This window comes from Solanum verrucosum, unplaced genomic scaffold, assembly GCF_900185275.1.
Source record: "Solanum verrucosum unplaced genomic scaffold, falcon-dt-bn FXZP01000165.1, whole genome shotgun sequence".
Classification (NCBI taxonomy): Eukaryota; Viridiplantae; Streptophyta; class Magnoliopsida; order Solanales; family Solanaceae; genus Solanum; species Solanum verrucosum.
Window position 1 is genome coordinate 100,258 of NW_026020340.1, and position 27,030 is coordinate 127,287.

Sequence of the window (27,030 nt, forward strand, 5' to 3'; positions counted from 1 at the left end):
GACAAGTGTGCCAAAAAAATATATTTATGTGGAGAATATTTTCATGTCACACAAATTGGATTTGTAACTTGTAAGTAACCATTAAAAATATAAAATACATAAAAATATTCTTTGAAACAAACATAAAAAGCGTGCATTTTTTTATGGGGCCCTTTCAAGTTTTTCTGGTGGATCAAATTTTGGAATCAAATATTTCATTATCTTCCCATAATACCCTTTTCCATATTTTTTCTTTTTTTCTTTCTCAAAAAATATAAATATTTGAATTATTTTCTTTTTTTCTTATTTAATATTTTTTTTCTTCCCTAATGACCAAACCCTAGAACACAAAAAATACCATTTACCCAAATCGAAAAAAAAGCGAAAATTCGTTTGATTTCTTCGATAAATCAATCTAAGTTGCGATCAACAACTTCATAAGCTGAAATATTTCATCAATTTCAAGAAAAGGTCTTTAATTTTATGTATTTTTGTTTGAATTTGTTATACCTAATTGTTTGAATCGATTGCATTTTTTCGTAATTTTTGTTTTTTTTTTGCAATTCATTGGTAAAGATTTGATTTTTGGTTATTAATTTGTTTAGTTTTTGTATATATGTTTGTGATTAGTGCCTACTGTAGTTTGTTCATTGAATTTTTTATTTAAAAAATTGATCAATGTGATTTCGTCTAGTATTTTTGAAAAAAAATAGTACTTTTATGTTTATTTTAATTTTATTTTTTTGGGTTTATTTTTTGTGTGCTTAGAGCTTGTTAATTTTTGGGGGTTTGAGTAGAAATTTTGTTATGTGAATCATCTGATGTAAAAGAAACAATTTTGATGTTTTTCTGTTATGTATCAGTTTGGATTTAGTCAAAATATGTTTTGATTTTAATGGCATTTTTGTTCATTTATAAGTTTGATCTGATTCTACTTGGACAAGGTTTTTCGGGTTCTGATGTGTAACTGTTGTTTTCTTTGTAAAAATCAGGTTATTGGTTTTGGTTTGGATTATAGTCATGAGGTTTAAAAAAGGAAGTAAAGTTGAGGTGATGAACAGGAAGGATTCACCTGTATCATGGTGTCCTGCAGAGATCATATCGGGTAATGGACATACTTACTCTGTGAGGTATGATTATTATCCTTGTATGGAAAGTGAAGCGAGGGGTGAGAGGGTTTCGAGGAGGGAGATCAGACCAAGCCCCCTTCCTTCAGAGGGTGTGGAGAATGGGCAAAGTGGTCAAATTATTGAGGTGTTTGATGATTGTTGTTGGAAAACTGCTATTATTGTGAAGGTTTTGAATAGAGACTATTATTTGGTACACCCAACTGGGTGTTCCCAGGAGATTAGAGTTCATAGATCGAACACCAGAGTGCGACAATGCTGGCAAGATGAAAAATGGCACTTGATTGGAAAGGCAAGTCTTTAATCTGGCCCTTCCATCTTCGTTCTTTGTTTTGAATATTGACTTTATTCGCGAGTAATTTAAATGACAGAAGAAATTAAGCATCCCACTCTTCCTCCAATCTTATTTATTGAATTTATCAGATAGAAATTCTTAATGATGTCGCTTTGCTTTTATTTTTGGGTGTTTTGGCCTTTTATACAAACCTCTCTTGATTCATTTTGCTTATTGTTGGTTGTATGTTTCATTGTTTAGGAAATGTCTTAGTGGAAAGAAAACCCTTCTTTGTGATTCATTTATTGACCCTATGTTGGTTTTCACTTACAGGGATCTGGAACGTGTGCGAAACCTGACCAGCTTCCTGCTCAAAGATCTTATAAAAAGGTGAGCATTGTCTTAAGTGCTAGGAATGGATTTCATGTTAGAGATGGAGATTTGGCTGCTCAAGGAAATCTTAAAAGGAAGAAGTGTAATGCTAGCTCTTTGGTGTTGCTGAAGAGGGTGCCAGACGAATCATCTAGAAACATTCAGGAGGTAGTGGCAGGTGAGAGAGATTTTAAGAGACGGAAAATAGTTCCGGCTGCCTTGGAGGGGGACACACATGATATTACCAGGTGGAACGGAAATAGGATGGATGAGAAGTATGTGAGTGCTTCATTTAACAGTTGGTCAGATGGATATTATGGATTGAACCCTGCAAAAAGAAGTGGTACCAATGGCTATTCCCCTGCAAGAATTGGAGAATCTAATGATTCTGATAGTGATGCATGCTCTGTCGGTAGTTGTAGTATTAATCATGAGAGTCCAAATAAAATTTCTAGTTTTTCAGCTGAAGTTCATTGTGAAGTACCTGATCTTCTGTGCAGTGATGCAGAGTCCTTTCAAAGTTCAGCAGAAGAACATGAGGAGGAAAGCTGCCGTCTTTCTTCGGAGAAGAATGTAGCAGGAAATATTCGTGACTTGGAGTTGCATGCTTATCGCTGCACTTTGGAGGCATTGTATGCTTCTGGTCCCTTGAGTTGGGAACAAGAAGCGTTACTGACAAATCTCCGCATCGCACTCCATATTTCAAATGACGAACATTTAACAGAGCTGAGGACTTTAATTTCTTCTGGAACTGGTATTCATGTCAGTTGATAATTAATTTCTCCATTTTGGCTTTCTTTTTGATGTTAGGACCACATCTGTGTTTTGACTTGAGTAGCATTGTAAAAGCATGAAAATAGGTGACACATTTGTTAATTCTCTCTTGGTCGTTAATCTCCACTTTGTAGACAGTTGGCCAATTTGTAACTATGTTATCATGCCGTATATTCCTGGAAAGAAATCGACTCAATTATTCTTAAATTCATACTTCTTTGAACTTTGTAATGAAAGACTGAAAAAAGTCTTGTGTTATTATTTCTGAAGTAGTTTCTGTATTTTCCAGTGACAGCATTGAGGTATAAAATCACTTTTCCCTCATTCATGGTCTAGTCAATGACATTCCTGCTATGGAAATGTCAAAGTCTAAATGTTACAAACAAAATTCTTTCTTCAATTAAGGAGACATGTAGCTTTTGCTGAATAACTGTTTTCTGAATTGTAAGAAACCCAGAGTGGATGCATGCATAAGAAGACATTTAGCTTTTAGGATGTAATGTACCTCTTATATATGGAGCATCATCTTTTTGATGCAAATAAAACAATTTTGTTCATCCGTTCAGACTTCAGAAGCTTCTAATCAAGCACTGAATTTGGTGAATTCGTTGCACCTTGTTGTAACATACTTATGGACTTTATTTACTCGTTTCTTTGGTCTCATCGCAATCTGGAAGCATATGTATTTATTTTCTCAATTTTTTTATTCATGGAACATGTGCATTTTCCAGGGCGACATTGGGATGCATGCATCCTTTGCCTCCTAAAGTCCAAAGATGATGCTTGCATTTGCAGCACCTCTCCTGGCCATAGAGAGGACTCATGCAACGTCTGTCTCAGATAAGACAATTCATGGCTTGTTCTATTACTATTTTACAGCTTCATGATTTGTTTTGTCTGGTTAAGTTCAACTTCTTTTGCCTGGTTTTGCCAATGGAAGTGAAGTTATAAGATGTCCGAACTATTGTGTAAGATTTTATGAGATATGTCTGTGTATTGCTAGCTATCCGATTGAAGTTGTGCTTATTTTTTCCCTTGACAATCAACGGACTTCCTGTGCATACAGAGAAGTATGTGTTGTCTTTCTATAGACATTAGTTAGAAACATATCTATTTTTTGTTGGCTAGTACGGAGAGAGTTCGCATAATTGAAGGTGGTTACAGTTAATGCCCTTAATTAAATTTAACAATATTCGTCACTTAGCAGTTGTAAGAGTTTTGGATTGGTTGCCTTTGTACTAACAGGGTAATATTAATCTACATTGCATATGCGAAAATGTATGCTTTTCAGCACCCCTGTATAGTTATGGTTCTTTGAGCTGACAAACACGATTTAGTATATTCCTTCTGCCTGTAACATTTGGAAAATATTTAGTATAGCAAGGTTAAAAGTAAATTTGCTGTTTCCAGAGGCAGTACTTATCTCAATATTGATTCAAGAAATACATTTCTCCCTTTGAAGGAAGGTTTTACCTATTATACTTTTATGATGTGAAGTACTAGTTATTATTATCTAATATAAATCGAGATTATTGATGACAAAAGTTGCTGCTCATCATCTGAACTTTCTTGAATAGGTTTATGCTTGACTTAATGTGTGTTTGGAACTGGAAATATTTTTTGGAAAACATTTTCAATAAAATAAGTCATTTTTTATTATAGATGATGATCCTTATACTGTTAAAAAGAAGGCAATTTTTGGTATTTGGTTGCCAGAAAATATTTTCCATAGAACAGTTTTTGCGAAAAGGGGAGAATGACTCATCTTCCCATCATCTCAACTCTTAACTAATACATAGATATTATTATCAATCTTTAATACTCAAGTTTCATCAAAGCACTATCCAATTTGCTAATATTATTAACAGTTTTTAATAAATGTTTTTCAATTTTTTTTTTACTGTTCTCGAGAAAATGAGTCATCTTTTGGGAAACATTTTCTGGAAAATGACTTCTGTCATTACCAGGCACACCCTTAATGTGATTCTCCCATTATATTATCTATTCTTGACCTGATTTGTGCTGCTTTGGTCGATGAGAGAGGACACCATGGCAGTCTGTCCAGACTCCCGGGAGAGTGAAAGTCGTGTTTCCGTCTCTGCATGGACTGAAGATAAATGGTTCATCTGGATAAGACATTCTGTGGCAGGTCTATAAAGTTTTATGGTTCTGGTGAAACAATTTATTTTTCCTTTTTGGCCTATTGTTTCCTGGTGTTGTTTCACTTATTTGTTGCTATCAAATGTTTTCAGTAGCTGATGCAGAGTTGTAAATTCCTCTCATTTTCTTGGTGGCTCATACATGAGGTAAAGAGGATGTAACCTGTACTGTGTAATTTACTGTATGACATCTGATGTTGGCTGTTCGTCTCATTTTTCATTTCCTTCGGCTCAACGGAAAGGTGCCCCCTCGGGTAGAGGTGGATCCCCGAGTTAAATTCGATGAGTTCGACCTTTAAATTTACTGTCTTTGTCATGTAATATTACTTCTGAGAATTGTTTGAAAGAAGCCATGAATGAATGAGAATAACAGGGCTGAAGGAGCCTTTTTTTTTTTTTTATTATATTGTTTATTTGTTTCCTATTACAAGTGAGTCAATTTTCAACCTGAAGGCTTTATCTTGTTATAATTTATTATAATTGGGTTGTCAAGTGGAGTTGAGTGATTAATTTAGTAGTCAACTATAGTCTACTATAATTAAATACCTAATCCTTTCTTTGGCAATTAGAAACATGATAACATACAATAATGAAAAATAAGCATATGCCATCCTTTCATACCCCATGGAGGGAGAGATAAAGTTACATTTCTATATATATATATATATATATATATTGGCGAAATGGTCTGGTGAATCCTTATACTTGTATCAGTTTGTATTCTGAATCCTTCTACTTACCCCTTTGTCATCTGGACCCTTAAACTCAATAAAACGCAATTTAACAAATCCCATTGACCATTGACCAAACTTATGTGTCTTTAAGATGGCTGAGTTGGCAAAAGTGTGTGACTTCACGCACCGTAAGGCGAGTGAATAACTTTTTTAGGTTAAAAAATATTAAAATTATAAAAGAAATATATATTTTTTTAAAAATTTAATTAAAAAGTCCTTTCTTCTTCCCCCATTACCCCCTCCTTTTTGGCCATTTTCATCGCCTGATCAAACTTCCTTTTTTTCTCCACAATTTATTAACATCTATTTAATAGATCTTGGCCACTGATTCACCGCAGAGGGAGAAAGCGGACTAGCGCTCGCCGAAGACCACCGAATTGCAGTGGAGTGAGAGAGAGAAGCGGCGCTGGTGGTGCACGCCACAACTGTTTTGCAGTAGAGTGTGAGAGAGAGGTGACACTGGCTTGTGGAGAGGAGAACGAGGTGGGTGAGGGTGCGGTCATGGTGGTGAAGAGGTTTTTTGGCCAGATCTGGTGGTGCAGTGGCTTAGGTTGTTGTTTTTGTGGAGGTTGGAGGAGGAAAGAATAATAGTGATGGTGTGCGGCGGAGATGAAGACGGGTGAGGGAGAAAGTATATGTGATTTTGCCGGCAAAAATGGTGACGGCGGCGGCAATGGCTTTCTCCAGTCAATTTTGATAGTGAAACAATGAAAATAAGGAGAATTGGATGTATGGAATTTCACTTTAAAAAATGCCAAAATAAATTAAAATGTTATTATTTTACCTTTTATTAAATAATTTTGGTTAATAATTTTAAAAAATAGCTATGAAATAATTATGATATGACATTAATATATCTGACGTAGATATGACCTGTCAATTATATAAAGGAGAGTGAGCTACACACATGGTTGGAGGGGCTTAAAAATCTCATTTTAATTGAGTTTAAGGGTCCAGATAACAAAGGGGTAAGTAGAAGGGTTCAAAATATAAATTGATACAAGTACAAACGTTCACCAGACCATTTCGCCTATATCTATTTTAGTGTTCTAAGTTATATACACCGTTATTATAATTTTTACACGAATCAGGTCATCTAAATGATATCTATTTGTAATCATAAAAATAAGATAAGGTAATCCTTAAAAGATTATTATACTGTACCTGACTCACACTCTTTCTAATATACATATTTTGCATCACTTCTTGTTGTAAGATGTAAGATAGGCACTAAAACAAGACCAAACTTTTATTACATTTACCTTAGACAGTTGAAGTACATACTAGTTGATTCAAACATCATTCTTGAAAAAGAGAAGGAGAAAAAAAAGAAAGAAAGATTCAACACAATACACAAGGCATCTTTAGTAGCGTCGTCTATAGTAGTAGGTAGACCTAAAGAAGAAAAAAAGAAAGATACGATACAGCACATAAGGCCCCTTTAGTAGCGTCGTCTATAGTAGCAGGTAGACTTAAAGAAAAAAAAAAAAAGATACGATACAATACACAAGGCCTCTTACGATATAATACACAAGGCTTCTTTAATAGCGTCGTCTATAGTAATAGGTAGGCCTTAATGAGTTCTTGTAAAGATCAACCAATTCATCCACCACTCTCTCTATGTCATTTTCTCCATTTTCTCTCATTTTCTCACTAAACTCCTTTGCTTTTTTCCTCACACTCTCTCCACTTTTCTCCAACACCATTTCTCTTACAACCTCAGCCACTTCTTCTTTGCTAAACTTTCCTTCTTCATCTCTAGGAATTTCCAATCCTACCCTCACCTCATTAACCAATAACCTCGCGTTAAGTGGTTGCTCATGTTGCATGGGCAAGGCTATAATTGGAACACCACAACTAACCGCCTCCATTACTGAATTCCATCCACAATGACTCACAAATCCCGCGATACTTGAATGCTTCAAAATTCTCCCTTGTGGTGCCCAATCTTTAACTATTAACCCTCTAGTCCAATTTCTCTCATAAAACCCTTCAGGTAGAACTTCTAGAATCTCCGTTTTATCTCTCACCGGAAACCTAATTACCCATATGAAATTCACCATGCTAAGTTCTAACCCTAGTGCCAATTCTTGAATTTCCTCTTTGGACAAGTAAAATTCACTCCCAAAACAAATAAAAATTGTTGAACATTTTTCTTTCTCATTGAGCCATTCAATGATCTTATCATTATACTCCCCACCATCTGTTTGATCAAATGCCCGAACGAGAGGTCCAACAGGAACAAACCTTTTGTTAAACAAAAATGTGAGGTAATCAATGTACTTACCTTCTAGCTCTTTGAAAGTCTTGATCAAGATGATCCCTTTAGATCTTTCAAAGCACCTCGTGATACCATTTTTCTCGTCGATGCCATCATTCTCGAGAGAATCGAATACTTTCTTGTTTTTCTTATGTTCATGATCCTGGAAGAAGATTTCAGGAAAAGGGTACTCAATACTTGGATTGTTATCTCTAAGATGATAGTGATAACTGTTTGCTGCAGCACCAGAGGTGAGAAACAGGACAGCTGGGAAATGCAATGTAGAAGCCATTAATGGAATACATGGTAGGAGGAAATCATAGATGATCAAATCTGGTTTTAAAGTATCAAGAATGGTGAAAAAGTCGGGTTTTCCCTTAAGGAAGATCTTTTTCAGAGTGTTGATGAGATGGGGTGGAAGGCCAGCTGTGGTGTGTAAAGTACGAGGAAGTTGAGGCAAATATGGGAGTATAATATCCATTAGCTTAACATGTCTGGTTTCTTCGCGAGAGAGCGTTTGTTTGAAGTAAGCGAGGTTGGCATGTGTTGTAAAGAGGTAAGTTATGAAATTTCTCTTTGCAAGTGCCTTTGCTAGCTCTAGAAATGCGCTGATATGACCACGAGCTAACCATGGAAACATCACAATTCTGATGTTTTTCTTTCTTTCTTCCATCAAGATTTGAGGGATTTTGATTAGTATAGGAAAAAGTAAAGTCCAAGCGGATATAACAAGAAAAGAAATCCTATATCAGTAAGATTTGATTTGAATCGTAGTTTAGATTCAAGTTGAAAAAGGGACTTACCAAGTTGGCACAGAAAGGAAATCCTATTTCAGAAAGATTTGATCTGAATCGTAGTTCAGATTCAAGCTGAACAAACAGGAGTTACCACATTGGGCAGAAGACGATACTAAGGGAGAAGGCTTATTATCTAGCTGAAGGAAAGAGGTATACATACACATATATAAATAAAACTACTTGTTGAAGCTTAACCATCGATACAAATGAAGATCATAACGTGGCAAGCACAATGGGAAAATATGATTGCGTGTATGAATGGGATATAACGAGTTACGAAAGAGACATGGAAAAACAGGGTGGAAGAGGAAATGACGACAAGAACTGTGATGTGGATATTCGCGGTGAGGTTGGTTTTTTGTATATTCATGTTTTGTCTTCGAAAATTGGTTGGAGCTTTTGTTGTTGAGAGTAAGTTTTGAACATTTAAGTTCTAGTTAAAACATGGAAAGAAAAATTTAATTTTGTATAACAAAATAAGATTGTTACAGATGACCGAAGTTAAGTGTGCTTGGGCGAGAGTAGTACTAGGATGAGTGATCTCTTGCGAAGTCCTCATGTTGCATCCCTCTTTTTTGTTGATATTCGACATGATTCCATCTATTTGATAATTTTTTATTTTTTTTTGCAGAAACGACATTCGGGCAGAGACATGGTTAAGACAGGTGATGGATGCGCTTAGGATGGATGTGAACTGATCAAAGGTTGTGTCTGCATTATACCATGATGCATATGTGATTCAAGAAAAAGGAACAACAACATACCTAGTGTAACTCCACAAATGAGGGCCGGAGAGGGTGGTGCATACGCAGCCTTAACCCTACCTTTGGAAGGTAGAGAGGATGCAAGAAACATATAGGAAAAACTTATATTTGTGAAAAGAAGGGTACTCTATCTCTTTCCATCTGTCTAAGTCTTAAATGACAGAGTTACGCAATACCTATGCTGGCAGGAGGTAGCAAATACACCATTGAATGATGAGTTGTGTACAATTGACCCGAGCAGATGGCAAACAATTGATTTTGAATAGTTAAGGTATGTGCAAGTTGATCCAGAGGACACCATTATGAAAAAAAGGTTCTACCTTCAACATTTCACTGACACACTCTTTCCCCTTTTGCGATTACACATTTTCTTGTCAAATTGAACTTGTAAAATTTAACGTTTTGAAATGAAGTGTGTTGTGAATATTTACTTGAAATCTTGTTACACACACAATTGAAGTCTAAAATACCAAGAGGACCAAGATCAGAAACACATATTACAGATTGCACATACAACATTTTCGTAGTTCTTGAACAAAATATTGAATTGCACACTAACAATTCAACAAGGATAGTCCTTTTTCTATGGTATGGGGATCCAATAAGGATTCGATTCCTCCTCTCCCGAGTGTGCCTGGACGTGCTATTTAACCTCTCAGGTAGGTCAAATGACATGTCATTCCTCTATTGACCTAATCGACTGTTGGCCTTCACATGCTATTCTTCCCTTGTGCACTAATCTTGAAACCAATGACCATCTAGATTGCTTTGGGTTAAAAAATGGGATTCCTAGAAAGGCAAACACATTTGGGAAGTTGAAATACACATTACATTTCAACTTGCAGCTTGAACCAATAATTGAAGAGTCATCTGCCTCAAGGCATCCCACAGCCAACCTTCCCTTGAAGTTCACCATTGTAGCTGCTGCAATTACCATCTGTGCAGGTAGGGAGATATAATAGAAACAACCTTAGCTCGTAAAAGGTTAAATGGGATAACAATTAAAGATTGGGCACCACAAGGGAGAATCTTGGAGCATTCAAGTATCAGAGGATTTGTGAGTCATTGTGGATGGGATTTAGTAATGGAGACACTTAATTGTGGTGTTCCAATCATAGTCATGCCCATGCAACATGATCAACCACTTAACACAAGGTTATTCAAGTATCAAAGGATTCGTGAGTCGTTGTGGATGAAATTCAGTAATTGGAGGCACTTAGTTATGGTGTGACAATTATAGCCAATGATTCCTTTCTTTAGTGCCTCTCTTACATCTTACGACAAGAAGTAATGCAATAAATCTATATCAAAAAGAGTTTTGAGTTATGTCTATTATTGGTATATAATTTTTTTTAAATCATCTTATTTTATTTTCAAGATTACAAAATATGTATTATTTGGGTGAACTAATTGGTAGAAAATGAATATAGTAATTTGTTCTCTCGTAAATCATAACATATCTTTCATTGTCCTCTACACTTCTCCGACAAAATACAAGAATAAGGGTGATATTCAAAATTGCAACAATTATGAAGATATCAAGTTATACTATGAAAGTTTGGTAGAGCATGCCAAGATGATGATGGGGAGGGGTGTGTTTATGTCCGAAAATCAATCTGAATTCATGTCAGGATGATTAACTATAAAAATCATTCATCTTATAAAGAGATTGTTGAAGCAATATAAAAACTAGAAGAGAGAGTACTTAAGCATGATATTCATTTAACTATAAAAGGTATACGATAAAGTCTTTACAGAGGTCTTTTGGAAATGTTTGGAGTCTAGAGGCAGAGGCGGACTCACATTTGAGGGAGGGGTGCACGTGCCCCATTGGTCCAAAATGAGTATTTTTCCACTTCTGCATTTTTCGTTGTCATTTTTTTCAATAATGATATATAAAAAACTCAAGTCAGATTCGAACTAGCATCCTCAAATACACTAAGGGTCAAAACCATCAAACCACATATTGAACGATCTTACTTTTTCATTTTGATTTATATTTACTGATAGCTTCGATTTTATACTTGTTTGACAATATTTTTCACTGAAGTGGCGATACTTCAACTAACACGTGCATCTAGTAGTGTTACTGTCATCTTCAAATTCTGAATTCTATAACTTACATTAGGTCAATTACTGTAACACCTCGTACTTTGAAAGAGCTAAATAGAGGTTTGTACAAGTCACCCATTAATTTTTAGTTTTGGGTCAATTTCAAACGATCATATCTTTTAACAGATAAAGAATTAGGTGGCCCATGAGCTATCAAATTGAAGATTTTTGATTCCTCTTTCCAACGCCGCCAAGTCTACTTAATTTCGAGCTCAGAGTAAAAAGTTATGCCCGTTTGAGTAAAGCATTCCATCCTTTTCAGAAAAGGGTATTTTGATCTTTTCCTTTTCCCACTAGGATTAGCACGTTTTGTTCACCCCAAATAAGGGTCTAATCAGAATTAAACCACTTTTTCACGTTCCTAAACACTTACAGATTTAGAGCGAGGTTTCAAGAAGATGTTACGGTTTCAAGCGTTCTTTCAAGAACTGGGGATTTTGCCAAGAACGTTGTTCTTCCAGGTATGTAAGGCTTCCCACAATGATGGACTTGTTCGTCCTCAAGCGATACATCTAATTTACCCACAAAATCATTGTATCTAAAGGTTTCTTGAGTATAGTTTCTTTATATTTGTTCAATTTCTTGACAATGGAAGTTGCAATTTCTTGTGTGTTGTGAATCTTTAGTATAAGTTGTGTTTCCCAAAGGGATTGAGTTGAATTCCTCATGTATTTGTGTTGAGTTTGAGAATCGAGAAGAGTTAAGGAGAATTTCCCCTTTACAAATGAGTTAGGACCCTAAATTGAGTATAAAAATTCGTCGAATTTCTAAGTATGGGGTGGGGCAGCGTGCCACCATAGCGCCTGAACACTGGCTTTCTTACTACTTCATGCACGAATGAAGAACAACAAAATTAAGAACCGCCATGAACGATGTAGTTGAGTTGTGTGTATCAAATTGGTAATGCAGAGAATATTTTTAGGGGATTTGAGTGAAACTCTCTCAATGCCGTGGAATTTGGGAACATTTCTCAATATATGCCTCTCATGGAAATTTTGTTCGTCTTTTCCTCCTTTCCTTTTTTCTTCTTCTTCTACTTTATATGTTTTTGGTAATGTAATAATCTCCACTTTCCACTTGATTTAGCAACTCAAACCTTTCCCTCTTTCCAGCAACATACAATTGATTGTGAAAACAACACACTTTCTCTGCAGCCCATGTTATTTGGAGAAAAATATCTGAATATGCAGTATCCCATCAAAAGGAAGACGATAAAATTGTTATATACAAACAGTTCTTCATCGAAGTAAGCCTCTTTCAAAACATTAATTATTACTGTTTCAATAATGTGTCAACTGTAATTAAGTATTTTTTTTAAAATGATCTTGCAGCTTTTACAAAACAAGACTCATGAAGATATAGGCATAAAAGTAATTGATGGTCATCTTTCTGATGACATATTCTAATATGAGGTTGCGAAAGATATGCACAATGAGTTCCAAGAGTTGATACTGGACGTTTACTAGGATCCATTCCACGTTGTTGAAGTTGAAGAGGGAGTATCAATTTATTAGCTTTCAAGTCAAAAAAATAAAAGGCCGGAAAGATTAAGAGTATAAAGGGAAGAAGGGGAAGCAACCATTGATGCTATTATCGCCACCAAAAGAGAATTGGTGGAGTATAATTCAAGTGGTTGTTATAAAATTCCAATAATTTGGAACTTTTAATGATTTTAGAGTCGCAACGGCTAGCGAGTGTTGTGATTTCACTAGACAATGGTTGCGGGTACAGGTCATCAAGGCTCGAAGATATGATGATAGGTTTATCCGTGATATATACTATACACTTATTTGAATTTAGAGATTGGCTCGTCTCACTCATTTGTGTGGATATAAATCATTTCATTAATGATAGAATAAACATTTTAATGTTAAATTGTTACTTAATATAGAAATGTGTCATTTTGAACCGACTAAAAATAAAAGTAAGTCATATAAATTGAGACAGAAGAAGTACTTGTTTTTAGTGCATATTCTTAAAAGACATTAAGCATATAACTTTACATAATAATATTATTGTTTATAGGAGTAATGATTAGTTCTAGTTAAATACAAGTAAGACATTTGTTTGCAATACATAACTTTGGATGTTGATGTAAAAACTTTATTTATTAATATGAAGATTTGAGTTGTTTAATTCAAAGTTCTAAAATATTCTTGATAAAAAGTAAGTAGTTCTTCTTTCTTTTTTTTATTTAATTTTTTTTATAATGTTCAATACCGTTTCAAGTGAAATTAAAATCATAAAATTCACTCTTATAATATTTTTGGGCCTCAAATTTTTGGGGCCTAAACCAGATGATTTACTAGATTTACCCTTGAGCCATCCCTGTATATTTCTACAATATGATTATTCTAGATACTACACTAGACTATTTTTGAACATTACTAAAAAATTCTATGATATTTCAAAAAATCAACTTTAACTTTTCCACACTCTCCGACCACTTAAAGTGATTTTTTTAGAAACTATCCCATGCTAGTTGTGGAAAAACTCAAACGAAATTTTGATTCGCGCCCTGGTAAAAATGTCAACAGTTTTTCTGACTCCTCTTACTCCTTCAAATGATGAAGATTTCCATCATTGATTGACCTTGTGAAGATATATGTATATGTACTAACAAACTTGTCAATTTCTGTAACATATCAACTTCATAATATTTTCTTTTTGCCTTTGTGAATCAAGTAAGTCATATTTGTCTAAGTTTCATGTTGTTGAGTTCTCTTAACTTCTCAATAATTATATTATTTGGAAAAACAACCGTGACAGATAAGTTTAGAATTACATGATTCAAGATTTTAGAACTCGTTCCTTCTGACGCAACTCCATCACACAAAGAGATTTCATTAGTATAAGTCTCCTTATTATTTGAGTCGGTGACGATCTGATCATCAATTTCTTGTGAAGCATTGGTACCATAATAGGATCCACTGATTTCCATTCTAGATCTTCAATAACTTGTTTATCAGCTCCAATACTTTCGAAAAGTATGTCGAAGTTTGGCCTTCAAGCTCAACTTCTTCATCTGTTTGATCATCATCTTCGTCATTTACTTCCAATATTTGCTCTAAACTAGTGATTGATCTTGATACATCAGACGATTGACCAGAGACTTCAACTTTTAATACTTCAAGAATTCTATGTAAAACTCATCTCAAAGTCGACGAACATGAAGAAGGAGCAATGCTTGAAGGAGAAAATACATAATTTATGGAGAGAATTAAGTAGGTAGATAATTAAGGATCGTATTTTAGACTAATTTTAAAGGGTAATGTATGTCAATGTATTTCACTTCAAATTTGATATAAAATTATTAAATTGTGAGATAATATATAACTATTTAAAAGTATAGATTAGATTAGTAGGTATGATATGCATGTATGTATTTCTAACTAATAGTTTTTTCCAATTTGTATCCATCTTTTACGTATAGTCACTTTAGAGCGCATAGTTTAAAGTTATTAGTCTGATAAAATTAAATTTGAGATAGTTAGCATTTTATTATAGATTTTGAATTATTATTTTTCAATAGTTATTTGACGATAAATTTTGGCTAAAAACAGGTTCAAATTAGATTTTTGAGAAATTCTTTTACTTTTATACACTTCTATTAATAACATTTCAAAAAAAAAAATTCAAGTAAAATGCAGTTTCAACTTTAGAATCTATCGATCAAATAAGATTGTCTAAAATTATGTAGTGTCTAAATTTCAATTATTTTTATCTTAACTTCATCTATTTACGTAAGCCTATAGTTCAATCATTTTTGCTTGAATTTTAAAATAATAATAATTAAAATTAGACAAAAAATTATTGAACTTTAACTACACTTAATTAAATTCAAACAAAAATAACTTCTCTTTTTTCTCTCTCTAAATATTCTTGTCAATTCTCTTGGTATTATTGCTCCTTCACTTTGATTGCTTTAACTTCTTAATAAACATCAATTAGTTTTAGGGATAAAAAATCACAAGTATAAATTAATTAAAAGTTAAATATACTTAACCAATAAACACGAAGATCAAAGTCGATAGAAATAAAACAATTAAGTCAAGGATCGATAATTATTTTTTTTTGGAGCTAATTTTCTTGAACTCAACAAATCTAAGATGTAGAACAATCAAATTCTGGCGACGAATGTGCCTATCGAATTTATCTAAACCCAGTACTTTCTTCTTTTATTCAATATGACCATTGACAAAATAAATAGATAGAGGGAAACATGTCTGAAATATATCTGAACTTTGACCGAAATTGCTGTAACAATACCAAACTTTGGAAATGACCTTTTTCCCCTGCACTATTTAATAGTGCATTTTAAAGGTATATATGTGCCCACATGGACATCATAAATATTGCATCATTATAAATAGTAATGTGTCCACGTGGGCATATATATACATTTAAAATACACTATTAAATAGTGCAGGGGTAAAAGGTCCTCCATAAAGTTTGGTATCGTAACAACAATTTCGGCCAAAATTAAAGTATTTTTCAGACCCTTTTCCCAGCTTACTATTATATATATGGGATACTATTTTCCCATTCAATTTCAGCTGCATAGAATATAGACAACTATGGAATACTTTTCAATACACTCTCTTTTTCAATATTTTTTTCTATTCCATTATTCCATATGTCAAGTGATTAAACATAACAACAAAGAGTAAGTCCATAAATTAAAACTATGAATATAGAAAAGTATCAATATTTTTGGGAGGAATAAAAAATGGGAAAGTGTCAAACTAATTGGAACAAAAAGAATTTTTTTTCTTACTCTAGAAGGAATTGGAAATCAATCGAATGCAAAGTCATATGTATAAGAGAAACTTATAGAAATTCCATTAATTTATGAGCTAATTACTTTAATACACTCTAGTTTACGATATTATGAATCTTATCAGATTTTAGTGTGTCTAAATATTATCTCGAGATACATATGGTCAAAGTTAGGTGTGATTTGTTCTAGATATATTGTATCCAAGTGGATTCATATGTATCTAGTATACATAGACAAATCTCATTCGCCTCCCTTGCTTCTCTCCCGTCTCGCTCGTCACTCTCCTATGTATTTGGTATCCTAGATACATGCGAATCACACCAGATACATATAAATATATATATCTAGTATGAATCGCATGTAGGGGTGTACATGACCGGGTTGGTTCGGGTTTTTCAAATATCAAACCAAACCATTAGTGTAAAATTTTTAAATTTATAAACCAAACCAAACTAATAAAATTCGGATTTTTTCGGGTTTTTCAACCTCGGGTTGGTTCAGGTTTTTCAAATACCAAACCAAACCATTGTGTCAAAATTTTAAATTATAAATCAAACCAAACTAATAAACCTCGGATTTTTTCAGATTTTTGGATTTTTTCAGTAAAGTTTGCATACAAATATATAATTAACTTGTGCTCCAAATATTTCTTTAGTCCAACCAAAATACAATTATTTAAGGTGTTTCTTAAAAAAATAACACAAAATATGAGATTAGTACTGATGACACAAAAATATTCAATAAAAAATAATAATGAAATCATTATATAAAATAAAAATTGCAAAGTCATAATAAAAATGATCATAATTTAAAAGTACTAAATCATGCTAAAATAAGTTTAATAAGTATTAGTTACATTACTAAATATTCAAGGAAAATTAAAATTAGATTATGTATTTTAATTGTCTAAACCAATGTAAAACTAAAGAACAAATATTCAATATTATTGTCATTCTTAATGTTGAATTGATTTTCTTTTTGCATTAGTATTAATTTGATTTTGATTTAAGTTTTATTATAGTTATCAACATCTATGAACTATAATCTTTATTGGACCATTCCGAATTCTAAGTTTTAAACTTGAAATAATATATTAAAAGATAAAACTATGAAATAGTATAAGAAATATTTTAAAATTATATTAAAGTAAATATTTTTATCTATAAAACAAAATTTTAAAATTACATATTTAATGTCGGATTGGTTTTTTTTAGTTAAGACCAAACCAACCCAAATATAGTCGGGTTTTTTTTTCCCAATACCAAACCAAGTCAAACCAAACCACTAATCAAGATTTTTTTCCGATTAACTCAATTTGCGATTTAATTTGATTTTCAATTCGATTTTCAATTCGATTTTGTACACCCCGAATTGCATGTATTAGGTATATAGGATTAAATAGTTTTAAACTTCTTTGCGTACAAAATCAAAAGAGCTTTGCGGCGGTCAATTTGGGACACGTAAAATATTTTATAAAGTCAGAATTAAAAAGCCATTCAAAGAGAAAATGATGGCACAATCCTTTTATTCTTTCTTATAAATATACTAGTAAAGAAAGTCCGGGCGCTGTCCAGGTCCAACATTAATAAAGTTATATTGTTACTCTCTCCGTCCCATATTAGATGAGAATCTTACTAAAAATATTTTTTTCATATTATTTGAGCACTTATTAAATTAGGATAGAATTAATTAATTCTTTTCCATTTTACCCCTACAATTAATATGACCATTCCTATATTGTATGTGTATTTTTTGTAACTCATTTCAATGTGCATTGATATAAACAAAGGGCAAAATGGTGAAGTCTTCCAATGTATTAATGATTTCTTAATCACCGTGTAAAGTTGGAAGTGCCCATCTAATATGGGACGGAGGGAGTATAGTTTATGTATTGTTATAAAATTAGTAAAGATTGTTATAATATATTTTGCTCATAAGTGAGCTAATATAGAAACTTATTTGTCATTTGTCTTTTTAATTTCAATTTAAATAGCAAATAAATGTAGCGATAAGATTGAGGGTAGAAATGAAGCATATCTTTGTAAATTTAAGTAAAAATAAACAGAGTAGAAGTAACATTAGGGTTATCGATAGGACGATTCATTCAGTTATTTTTAAAAAAATTATATCATTCAATTTTTTGGCTATTTTATAATGTATAACCAAAATTAAAATTTTAAAATCATCCCAATCCTAATTTATGTGACAGAAGTAGTACAAAAATTAGTCTTTTTTTTGTTGTCTTGTAGATATTTTAAGTTATTATTTATTGTAAATTATAGTACTTTTTATTAAAGTTTTTAATAACATATGTTACTTTTTATGTTTGAGAGTTAAACCAACTTTTTTTTTATATGTCTTTTAATTTCATATGTGTTTTGTCCTTTTCCATTTTCAAAAACTAATACTCTCTCCATTTCATTTTATATGTCATTTCTTTTTATAAATATATTGGTTATAATAATTGGTGTTTGGTTATTCCCTCTTCTTATATAGTAAAATATAATTCATTTTCACGAGTTTAATATATATTTCATGCGTAATCAATTACGACCAAGATGAGAAATAATAAATTTGAACGGTTAAATATATTCTATAAATAGATCATCATATTTATATATATATATACTTTGTAGAATAATCATAGACTTAAGAGAGAGATCTATAAATATAGTTATGATTATAATTAGCAATGGAAAGGGGCGGAGTTAGATAGTGTCGGTGTTCACTGGAACCTCCTTCGATAAAAAATTATATATATATATATAAAATTTGTACATGTTGAATCTCTTTCAATTTTTTCAACTTCTTACTTTTTAAATTATATTTAACCTCCTTTGGTGAAAATCTTAATTCCGTCACTGATTAATATAACCCTAGCTAGAAAAACACGTTACCCAGTCTAGACTCTAGCCCATGGTCACAACTCATATTAGTCCATTTCTAGAGCTAGCCAAGAAATTCGCAAGTAGAAATTTGAGTCTATATGCCACATGTCGTGGTTTTATTCGCCTACAACAGTGAGTTTCATGCGACGAAATATTTGAATATTTTGGTCGTCGTCTTTGTCAAAATTAGTGTATAAATTCTATTGAAATGTCAAAATGAAATATACGAAACAATTTTAAGAGAGCTAAATATGACTTTTTAACCATACAGCTAGGGTTGGAGGGTGACCAAATCAACTATATATGACACAATCGTATAAGGAAAAGTCATGAAATAATATAATAATTTAAACGGTTGAATATATACTATAGATGGATTATCATCCTATATATATACTCACTAGAGCCATAAGAAAAAAAATTAAGAGATTTATAGTTACTATTTACTAATGGAGGCCAAGAAAAACACCATTAGTATACTTATGTTACCATGGCTAGCCCATGGTCACATAAGTCCATTTTTAGAACTAGCCAAAAAACTCACAAATAGAAATTTCCATATTTACTTATGTTCCACTCCAATAAACCTAAGTTCCATCAAGAAAAATGTCACAAAAAAATATTGTGAATCAATAGAATTAGTTGAGCTTCATCTTCCATCTTTACCAAATCTTCCTCCTCATTACCACACCACCAATGGTCTCCCTCCCCATCTCATGAACACCCTAAAAAAAGCATTCGAAAACGCCTCTCCAAATTTTTCCAAAATATTACAAACTCTTAATCCAGACTTAGTCATTTATGACTTCAATCAACCATGGGCTGCTGAGTTCGCGTCCTCTATGAACATTCCTGCCATACAATTCCTCACTTTTAGCGGCTATTGTTGCTTTATTAGCTCTCCACATCATGTTTGATAAGTCGGGAGAAAAATTTCCATTTCCTGAAATATACCTGCGTGAACATGAGATGCTTCAAATCAAGAAATCATTAGAAGAATCCAAAGATGAGAATTATAAGGACCCATTCAATGATGCTCTTAGACTATCTCGCGATAAGTTTTTTGGTGAAAACTTCTAGAGATTTCGAAGGTAAATATATAGATTATCTCTCAAAATTAGTTTCCAAGAAAATTGTTCCTGTTGGATCGCTAGTTCAAGATTCCATTGATCAAGATCATGATCATGAGGAGATCATCATGCAATGGCTTGACAAGAAAGAAGAATGTTCAAGTGTGTTTGTGTCATTTGGGAGTGAGTATTTTCTATCAAAGGAAGAAATGCATGAAGTAGCACAAGGGTTAGAGCTTAGCAAAGTAAACTTCATTTGGGTAATTAGGTTTCCACAAGGTGAAAAAAATAGTATTCAAGATGTATTACCACAAGGATTTTTAGAAAGGGTAGGGGAAAGAGGAATGGTTTTGGAAAAATGGGCTCCACAAGCCGCAATTCTACAACACAGGAGTACTGGTGGATTCGTGAGTCATTGTGGATGGAGTTCTGTTATGGAAAGTATGAAGTTTGGTGTGCCTATAATTGCAATGCCAATGCATATTGACCAACCAATGAATGCTAGGATTGTGGAATATATTGGTATGGGAGTTGAAGCATTGAGGGATGAGAATGGGAAGTTACAAAGCGAAGAAATTGCAAAAGTGATAAGGGAAGTGGTAATTGAAGAAAGTGGTGAAGGTGTGAGGAAGAAAACTAAAGAATTGAGTGAGAAAATGAATATGAAAGGGGATGAAGAGATAGATGGAGTAGTGGAGGAGTTGGTTGCACTTTGTAACAACAAATGAATAGCAATAAGATTTAACTCATATTTTAAAAAAAGTATTAATTAGTGTAATCAGTTTGAATATTTCAAACTTTCAGTTTTGATTTTGAGTTTAGTCTCAATTCACCTAATAGTTTGCTTCTTGAAATATATAACTTTACGGTTGTTTGTAACAAATTTTAAAGTGACAGAAAATAAATTGCAATCACAATAAAGTAAAAGAACTTAACTTTATTGATAAAGATTGCGAGTACAATTCTGTTTCTCCCTTGATTCTACTTTCCTAAGATTTATCCATGATTCTAGGGCCGTTAATGGTGTGTTTCTCGAGCTAGGATAATTTAGATTTGACCTCTATATGACTATTCCATCAGTTTGCGGAATATTCGAGATGCCTTTATATAGGCATGAACTAGGGTTTAGGGTTGAGTAGCCTCCAAAATTTTTAATTGAAATTGAACACACCCTCTAGAGTCTCAATTCGAATTGAACACATATTGTAAAGTTCCACAAAATTTTAGGGTGTGTTTGGTATGAAGGAAAACATTTTCCGGAAAATGTTTTCCAATTTTCTCATGTTTGGTTGGGCTAAATGTTTTGGAAAATGTTTTCCAAATCAACTCATTTTTCTCAAATTTAAGGAAAATGACTTCCCTTCTAAACTTAAGGAAAACATTTTCCAAAACTCTCTTCCAACTTCAAATTACAATTATTTTTTTGTTGAAAAAATTAATTTATTTTGTCCCTACCCTCAAACCACCCCCAACCAACCCCCCCCCCCCCCAAAAAAAAATAAATAAAATTTTAAAGCTTGTTTTTAAATTCAATTTTTTTACCCCACCCTCACCCCTGCCCCCACCCCCTCCCAAAAAAATATTAAAAATTGTTTTTAAAAGATATTTCTAATTTCAATTTTTTATTATTTTACCCCCTACCCACTACCCTCGCCCCCCCTCCCCCCATCAACCCCCCTATCAGCCCCCAACCCCCTTCAAAAAGAAAAAAAATTAAGTTTGTTTTTGAAAAATATTTTCAACTTCCAATTTTTATTTTTTCATCCCGATCCTCGATCACCCACCCCTCTCTCCAGTCACCCCCCCCCCCACCCCCACCCCAAAAAAAAAAATTGAGTTTATTTTTAAAAAATATTTACAAATTCAAAATTTCATTTTTTTCACCCTATCCTCGACCCCCCACCCACCCACCCACCCACCCCTAACACCCCCCCAAAAAATAATAATTTAAGTTTGTTTTTAAAAAATATTCTCAACTTCAAAATTTCATATTTTCATCCTACCCTTGACCCCTACCTCCTACCCAGCCCCCCACCCACCCACCCCCACCAGCCCCCCTTCCCCCCACAAAAAATTTAAGTTTTTTTTTTAAAAATATTTTTAATTTCAAAATTTCATTTTTTCACCCCTAGAACCCCCACCCACCCACCCCCTACCAACCCCCCACCCCCCCTCCCCAAAAAAAAATAAAAAATTTCAAGTTTGTTTTTAAAAAATATTTTCAATTTCAAAATTTCATTTTTTCATCCCTACCCTCGACCCCCACCCACCCAACCCCCTACCAGCCCCCCCCCCCCCCTCCCAAAAATAAATAAATTAAGTTTGTTTTTCAAAAATATTTTCAACTTCAAAATTTCAATTTTTCACCCCTACCCTCGACCCCCCCCCTTCACCCACCCCCTACCACCCCCCATCCCCCAAAAAAAATTCAAGTTTGTTTTTAAAAACTATTTTCAATTTCAAAAATTATTTTCTACTCTAGTAAAAATAAAAGATATTTCTCAAAAATATTTTTCATTCATAAATCAAACACTAAAAAATCTTTTCCGAAAAATATTTTCTACTCACCAACCAAACATGAGAAAATAAGTCAAAAATCAACTTGTTTTCGAGGAAAACATTTTCCATGGAAAACATTTTCCTTCATACCAAACACACCCTTAGGGGTCGTTTGGTTTGAATATGAGTTATGATGGGATAAGTTATGTTGGGATAAGTTATGTTGGGATTAGTTATGATGGGATAAGTTGTCCTGGGATTATTTCTTATTGAGTGTTTGGTTTGTTATATTCAAAATAATATATATTGATAAATTTTAAGAACAAGTTGTTTGTTTACAAAATTACCCTTCACTTTATTTAAACTTTTTAAATTTTTCTTTGTGAGCTTTAGTTATTCATTTTTTAAAATAAAACTTTTATTTTTTTTAACTTAAATATTTTTGTTTATGTATTCCCATGATAAGTACCATGTGTATTTAAAAATATAACTTTTTTCTTATTTAGCTTAAAAATAGAACTTTCCTCTTAAGTTTATTAAAGAGAAGAAAATTTATGAGAAATCAAAATAAAATAAACATAAGAATTAGTCAAATAAATTCATAAATAAAAATTATATTTATATAGTATAATTTTTTAATAGAAAAATATGTATAATTATCATAAAAATAAGGAGTAGTAAATATTATTATACATGGTATTAAAAAAAATGTAAATATACATAAATGTAAAAAATGATATATAAAAAGGATTTAAAGGGACATATTTGTCATTTACCTATTCTATCTCGGGATAAGTTATCCCGGGATTACTATACCACCCATGGGGAGGGATAACTTATCCCGGTACTAATTATTAATCCCGGGATAAGTTATCCCGGACTTGCCAACCAAACAACATAATTTTTTTTTTATCCCATCACTATTTCCTTATCCCATCACTATTATTTCTAATCCCTCACACCAAACGAGCCCTTAATGTCTACAACGGTTAATAGGGATTGAGGTCACTCAACTACTCATGCCGTATAATTTTCTATTGGAGTACTTAATACTACAATGGGTAAGGTCATAGGGTACTAATCAATGAACTTCATAAAATTTAACTTATTAGTATTGCAAAATATACAAATCGACATAAATATACAAATTGCAGCCTCAATAGTAAACAGAACTATAGCTAAGGAGCGCAATTATGAAAAATATAGCAATAGATCCTTATTATGTCTATTATATTTGCTATTTCTAAGATTTTCTCTAAAAAGTAATTGAATCTCGTGTTGGCCCAAACTCTACACATATGGATTAACTAAAAGTCAAATGTACTTAATCATAGAAACAAAGATAAAATTTGAAATCAATCAAAGACCAAAAATGAATTTTGTATTTAGTTAGTTAGTTTCTCAAATTCTCCAAATCTAAGTGTTTGGTATGAAAAAATGTTCTCTGCCGAATATGTTTTTCTAGAAAATATTTTATACAAGTGTTTTTCTTATTCTATGGTGTTTGGTTAGAATTTTTATTTTTTTCTTATCTCAAGAGCATTTATGTATAATATGAAAAATACTATGATACTAAACCCAAAAATGTTATAATTATATAGGATTGAGGATCGAGAGTCGAGATCGAATTAGGGTTGAGAGTTGCTTTCTCGATAAGGTTAGGGTTGGGTTAGGAGACGAGTTCGAGAGTCAGGCATCGAGTCAAATTTCAGGTCAGGGTCAATAGTCGGGTCCCTAGTTAGGATCAAATCTTAGTGTAAAAAATCGTAAAGATATGACACTTGGGCCTAACTCAACCTCAAAAACTAGCTCATGAGGGGAGGTTTGTCCAAGTCCATATAAGGAGACCAATTTTCTATCGCTCTATCGATGTAGGACTTCTTAGCACTTCCCGCACGCCCAAACCTCAACTGGAGCGTGAACACTTATAGATGAGGGCCCAGCATCGATGCACAACAAATTGGGATGAACCTGACTCTGATACCATGTAAAGATATGACATCTGGGTCTAACTCAACCTCAAACGCTAGCTCATGAGGAGAAATTTATCTAAGTCCATAAAAACGGAGACCAATTTCCCATCCCTCTACCGATATGAGACTTCTTAACAAAAAATTATATTCGGTCAAATTAAGATACGTGAAATAATTTACAAACTACATCTCTTTTAAAATAAAAGCCATTTCAAGAAAGAATATTGGCACAATTATATATTTCCTAAGTAACTTTTTTTTTTTTAATTATTATTATTATTTTGTTTGCTTTTTTTTTTTAATAATATTTCCTAAGTAATCGATCACGATTTAGACACTATCGTATAAAGAAAGAGTCATAAAATCAAAATAATATACAGCACATGCTCACAACAAAGAAATTAAAAATAAGCAATAATATGTTTCAATTATTAAAAGGAAACCAGTAACATGACCCACGCTGGAAATCAATTGTAATATCACATGTGTATCTATTTATTTTAATAATAAGTTCAAAAATTCTTCTTAATATTTTTAAATTTCGTGTAAAATCAAATCAAAACATGTAAAATGTAAAAAGAGAACTTTGCGATCGGTTGAAGTCTAGAGATGGCAATGGGTGGTCAACCCGCAAAATTTTTAACCCGCTCGGCATAACAATTTTTTTCTTTTTCAATCCGCTCCCACCCCACCCCGCATGAACCCGCTCCACATAAATTTTTGGATATTTACCTTTTTTAATTCAGTTTGATACTAAAAATAAATTTTATAAAAATAAATTCATTTTCTCATAAAGTTATATTGAGTTAATAGATAATAACTTAAAAATTTATTTTTAAAGGCCAATTGAGAATCATGTGAGAAATCGTATTAGTTTTTATTGAATCATTTTCATTTACTATCTTGAATATTTTAGTAAATTTAAAGAAATTATCTTAATAAATAATGTTCTATAACTCTTATAACATTGTAGAAAGTTAAAATTAAATTTGAACCCCGCATAGACCTGCAACCCGCATCCCACCTGCCCTGCACAACCTTAAAACCGCCCCGCCGCATTGCCATCCCTAGATCGAATTCAGATACGTTTATAAGTTTACAAACTAAATCTCTTAAAATAAAAGCTATTCCCAGAGAGAGTAATGCTTGCACGATCCTTTTTGTTTATTATATATATTTATTATAATCTAGGACACCATGTTATAATATACACCAACGTTAGTCATGCTCACAATTAAGAATAAGCAATAATACACTATAAATAGATTACCATCATATAGATATTTTCACTCACCAATCCATAAAACCATATATATCATAGAAACATAAATTGATAAAATAGAACTCTATATTTAGCATAATAGGAAGTATTAAGAGGTTAGAATACTTAGATTTAGAAATAGTTTCAGAAAAGAAATATTGAAGACTAAAATTTGGATCACTACTTAAGTGTAATTTCGCAGAAGGAGACCATATTTTACATAGCGAGAATCAACATTTAAATACGGTTACAGATTTAATAATAAATTTAGCAGAACATAGTCAGTCCAAAGACGAAAGATTTCTAAAGATAATAGAAACCATAGAAACCCTGCAGCATAAACAAAACAAATCATTAGAAAAAATAGAACATAATTTTGACTTTCTTAAAAATCAGCAACTAGATATAATTTCTAAAGTACAAACCATAGTAGTAAATAAAATAACTGATAATAGTCCTCTAGAAATACTAAATAGCCAACTAGAAAACCTTTATAAAGAGACAAAAGAAATTAAGAAAGAACTAGGTAAACTTAAAGACTTAACCCTTTCATGAACAATCTCTTTTACCAAGAAGTCCTTAGAAAAACAGCACAATTTCAAGCTAACCCTGAAGGTTTATCAGATTACATTCCACCAGGCAAAACAGATTCTATAAGCGTAAAACAAAACAATTTGATAATATTTGCTTTATTAGAATTAAACAAAAACCTAGAAGACCAAATAACAGAAATAAATAAAAAATTAGATATTCTATTGGAAAATAAAATCCCTACTAAAAAAGGTAAGCAAGAAAACGATATACAAGACTTAATAGAACAGCTCAAGAGAGTTGAATTAACTCCTCAAGAAGATAGACCTAAAAGAAAAGATAAAACATGGACCTTTTTTCAAACAGGAATAGAAGTTCCCAAGAAAGACAAAGGACCAGTTTCTCTCAAGATCGACTAGGAAACAATATTTTAGCTCGAATAATGAATAATTCATCTAGACCTAGTAGTAGTCATCAGTTTGATGAATTAATAGATGTAGATAGAGACATAGAAATTTTTAAACAAAATAAATTAAAATTATTAAATCCACAACTTCTTTATAATACAGGGTTTTTCTCATCAACAACACATCTATACAGACATTATAGAGAAGAATAGTTAAGTGTATCAGAAAACGATAGTGAAAGTATAAATCTAATTAGTAAAGAATCTATG

The 27,030-nt window shown here is 32.5% G+C and overlaps 2 protein-coding genes, 1 long non-coding RNA gene and 1 pseudogene across 3 annotated transcripts; 3 read left to right on the forward strand and 1 right to left on the reverse strand.

The window, feature by feature from the left end:
- Positions 1-273: 273 nt before the first annotated feature.
- Positions 274-3,492, forward strand: LOC125837075 (uncharacterized; annotated as a pseudogene).
- A 1,158-nt stretch (positions 3,493-4,650) lies between these two features.
- On the forward strand, positions 4,651-5,049 carry LOC125837108 (uncharacterized). The gene is made up of 2 exons (XR_007443498.1): positions 4,651-4,832; positions 4,928-5,049. It is a non-coding gene; the product is annotated as an uncharacterized LOC125837108 (long non-coding RNA).
- Positions 5,050-6,960: 1,911 nt separating this feature from the next.
- Positions 6,961-8,352, reverse strand: LOC125836954 (UDP-glucosyltransferase 29-like). The gene has a single exon (XM_049516098.1). It carries the CDS (start codon positions 8,350-8,352, stop codon positions 6,961-6,963), a length of 1,392 nt encoding a protein of 463 aa, XP_049372055.1.
- An 11,109-nt stretch (positions 8,353-19,461) lies between these two features.
- Positions 19,462-20,818, forward strand: LOC125837081 (UDP-glucosyltransferase 29-like). Its single transcript, XM_049516229.1, is given in 3 exon segments — positions 19,462-19,898; positions 19,900-20,076; positions 20,078-20,818. Coding segments are annotated over 3 exon segments (1,347 nt in total). The 5' UTR covers positions 19,462-19,469.
- Positions 20,819-27,030: the final 6,212 nt, after the last annotated feature.

Excerpts from the sequence above, each read along its gene's own strand:
- LOC125836954 (XM_049516098.1), bottom strand. The coding sequence starts at position 8,352 with ATGGAAGAAAGAAAGAAAAACATCAGAATTGTGATGTTTCCATGGTTA.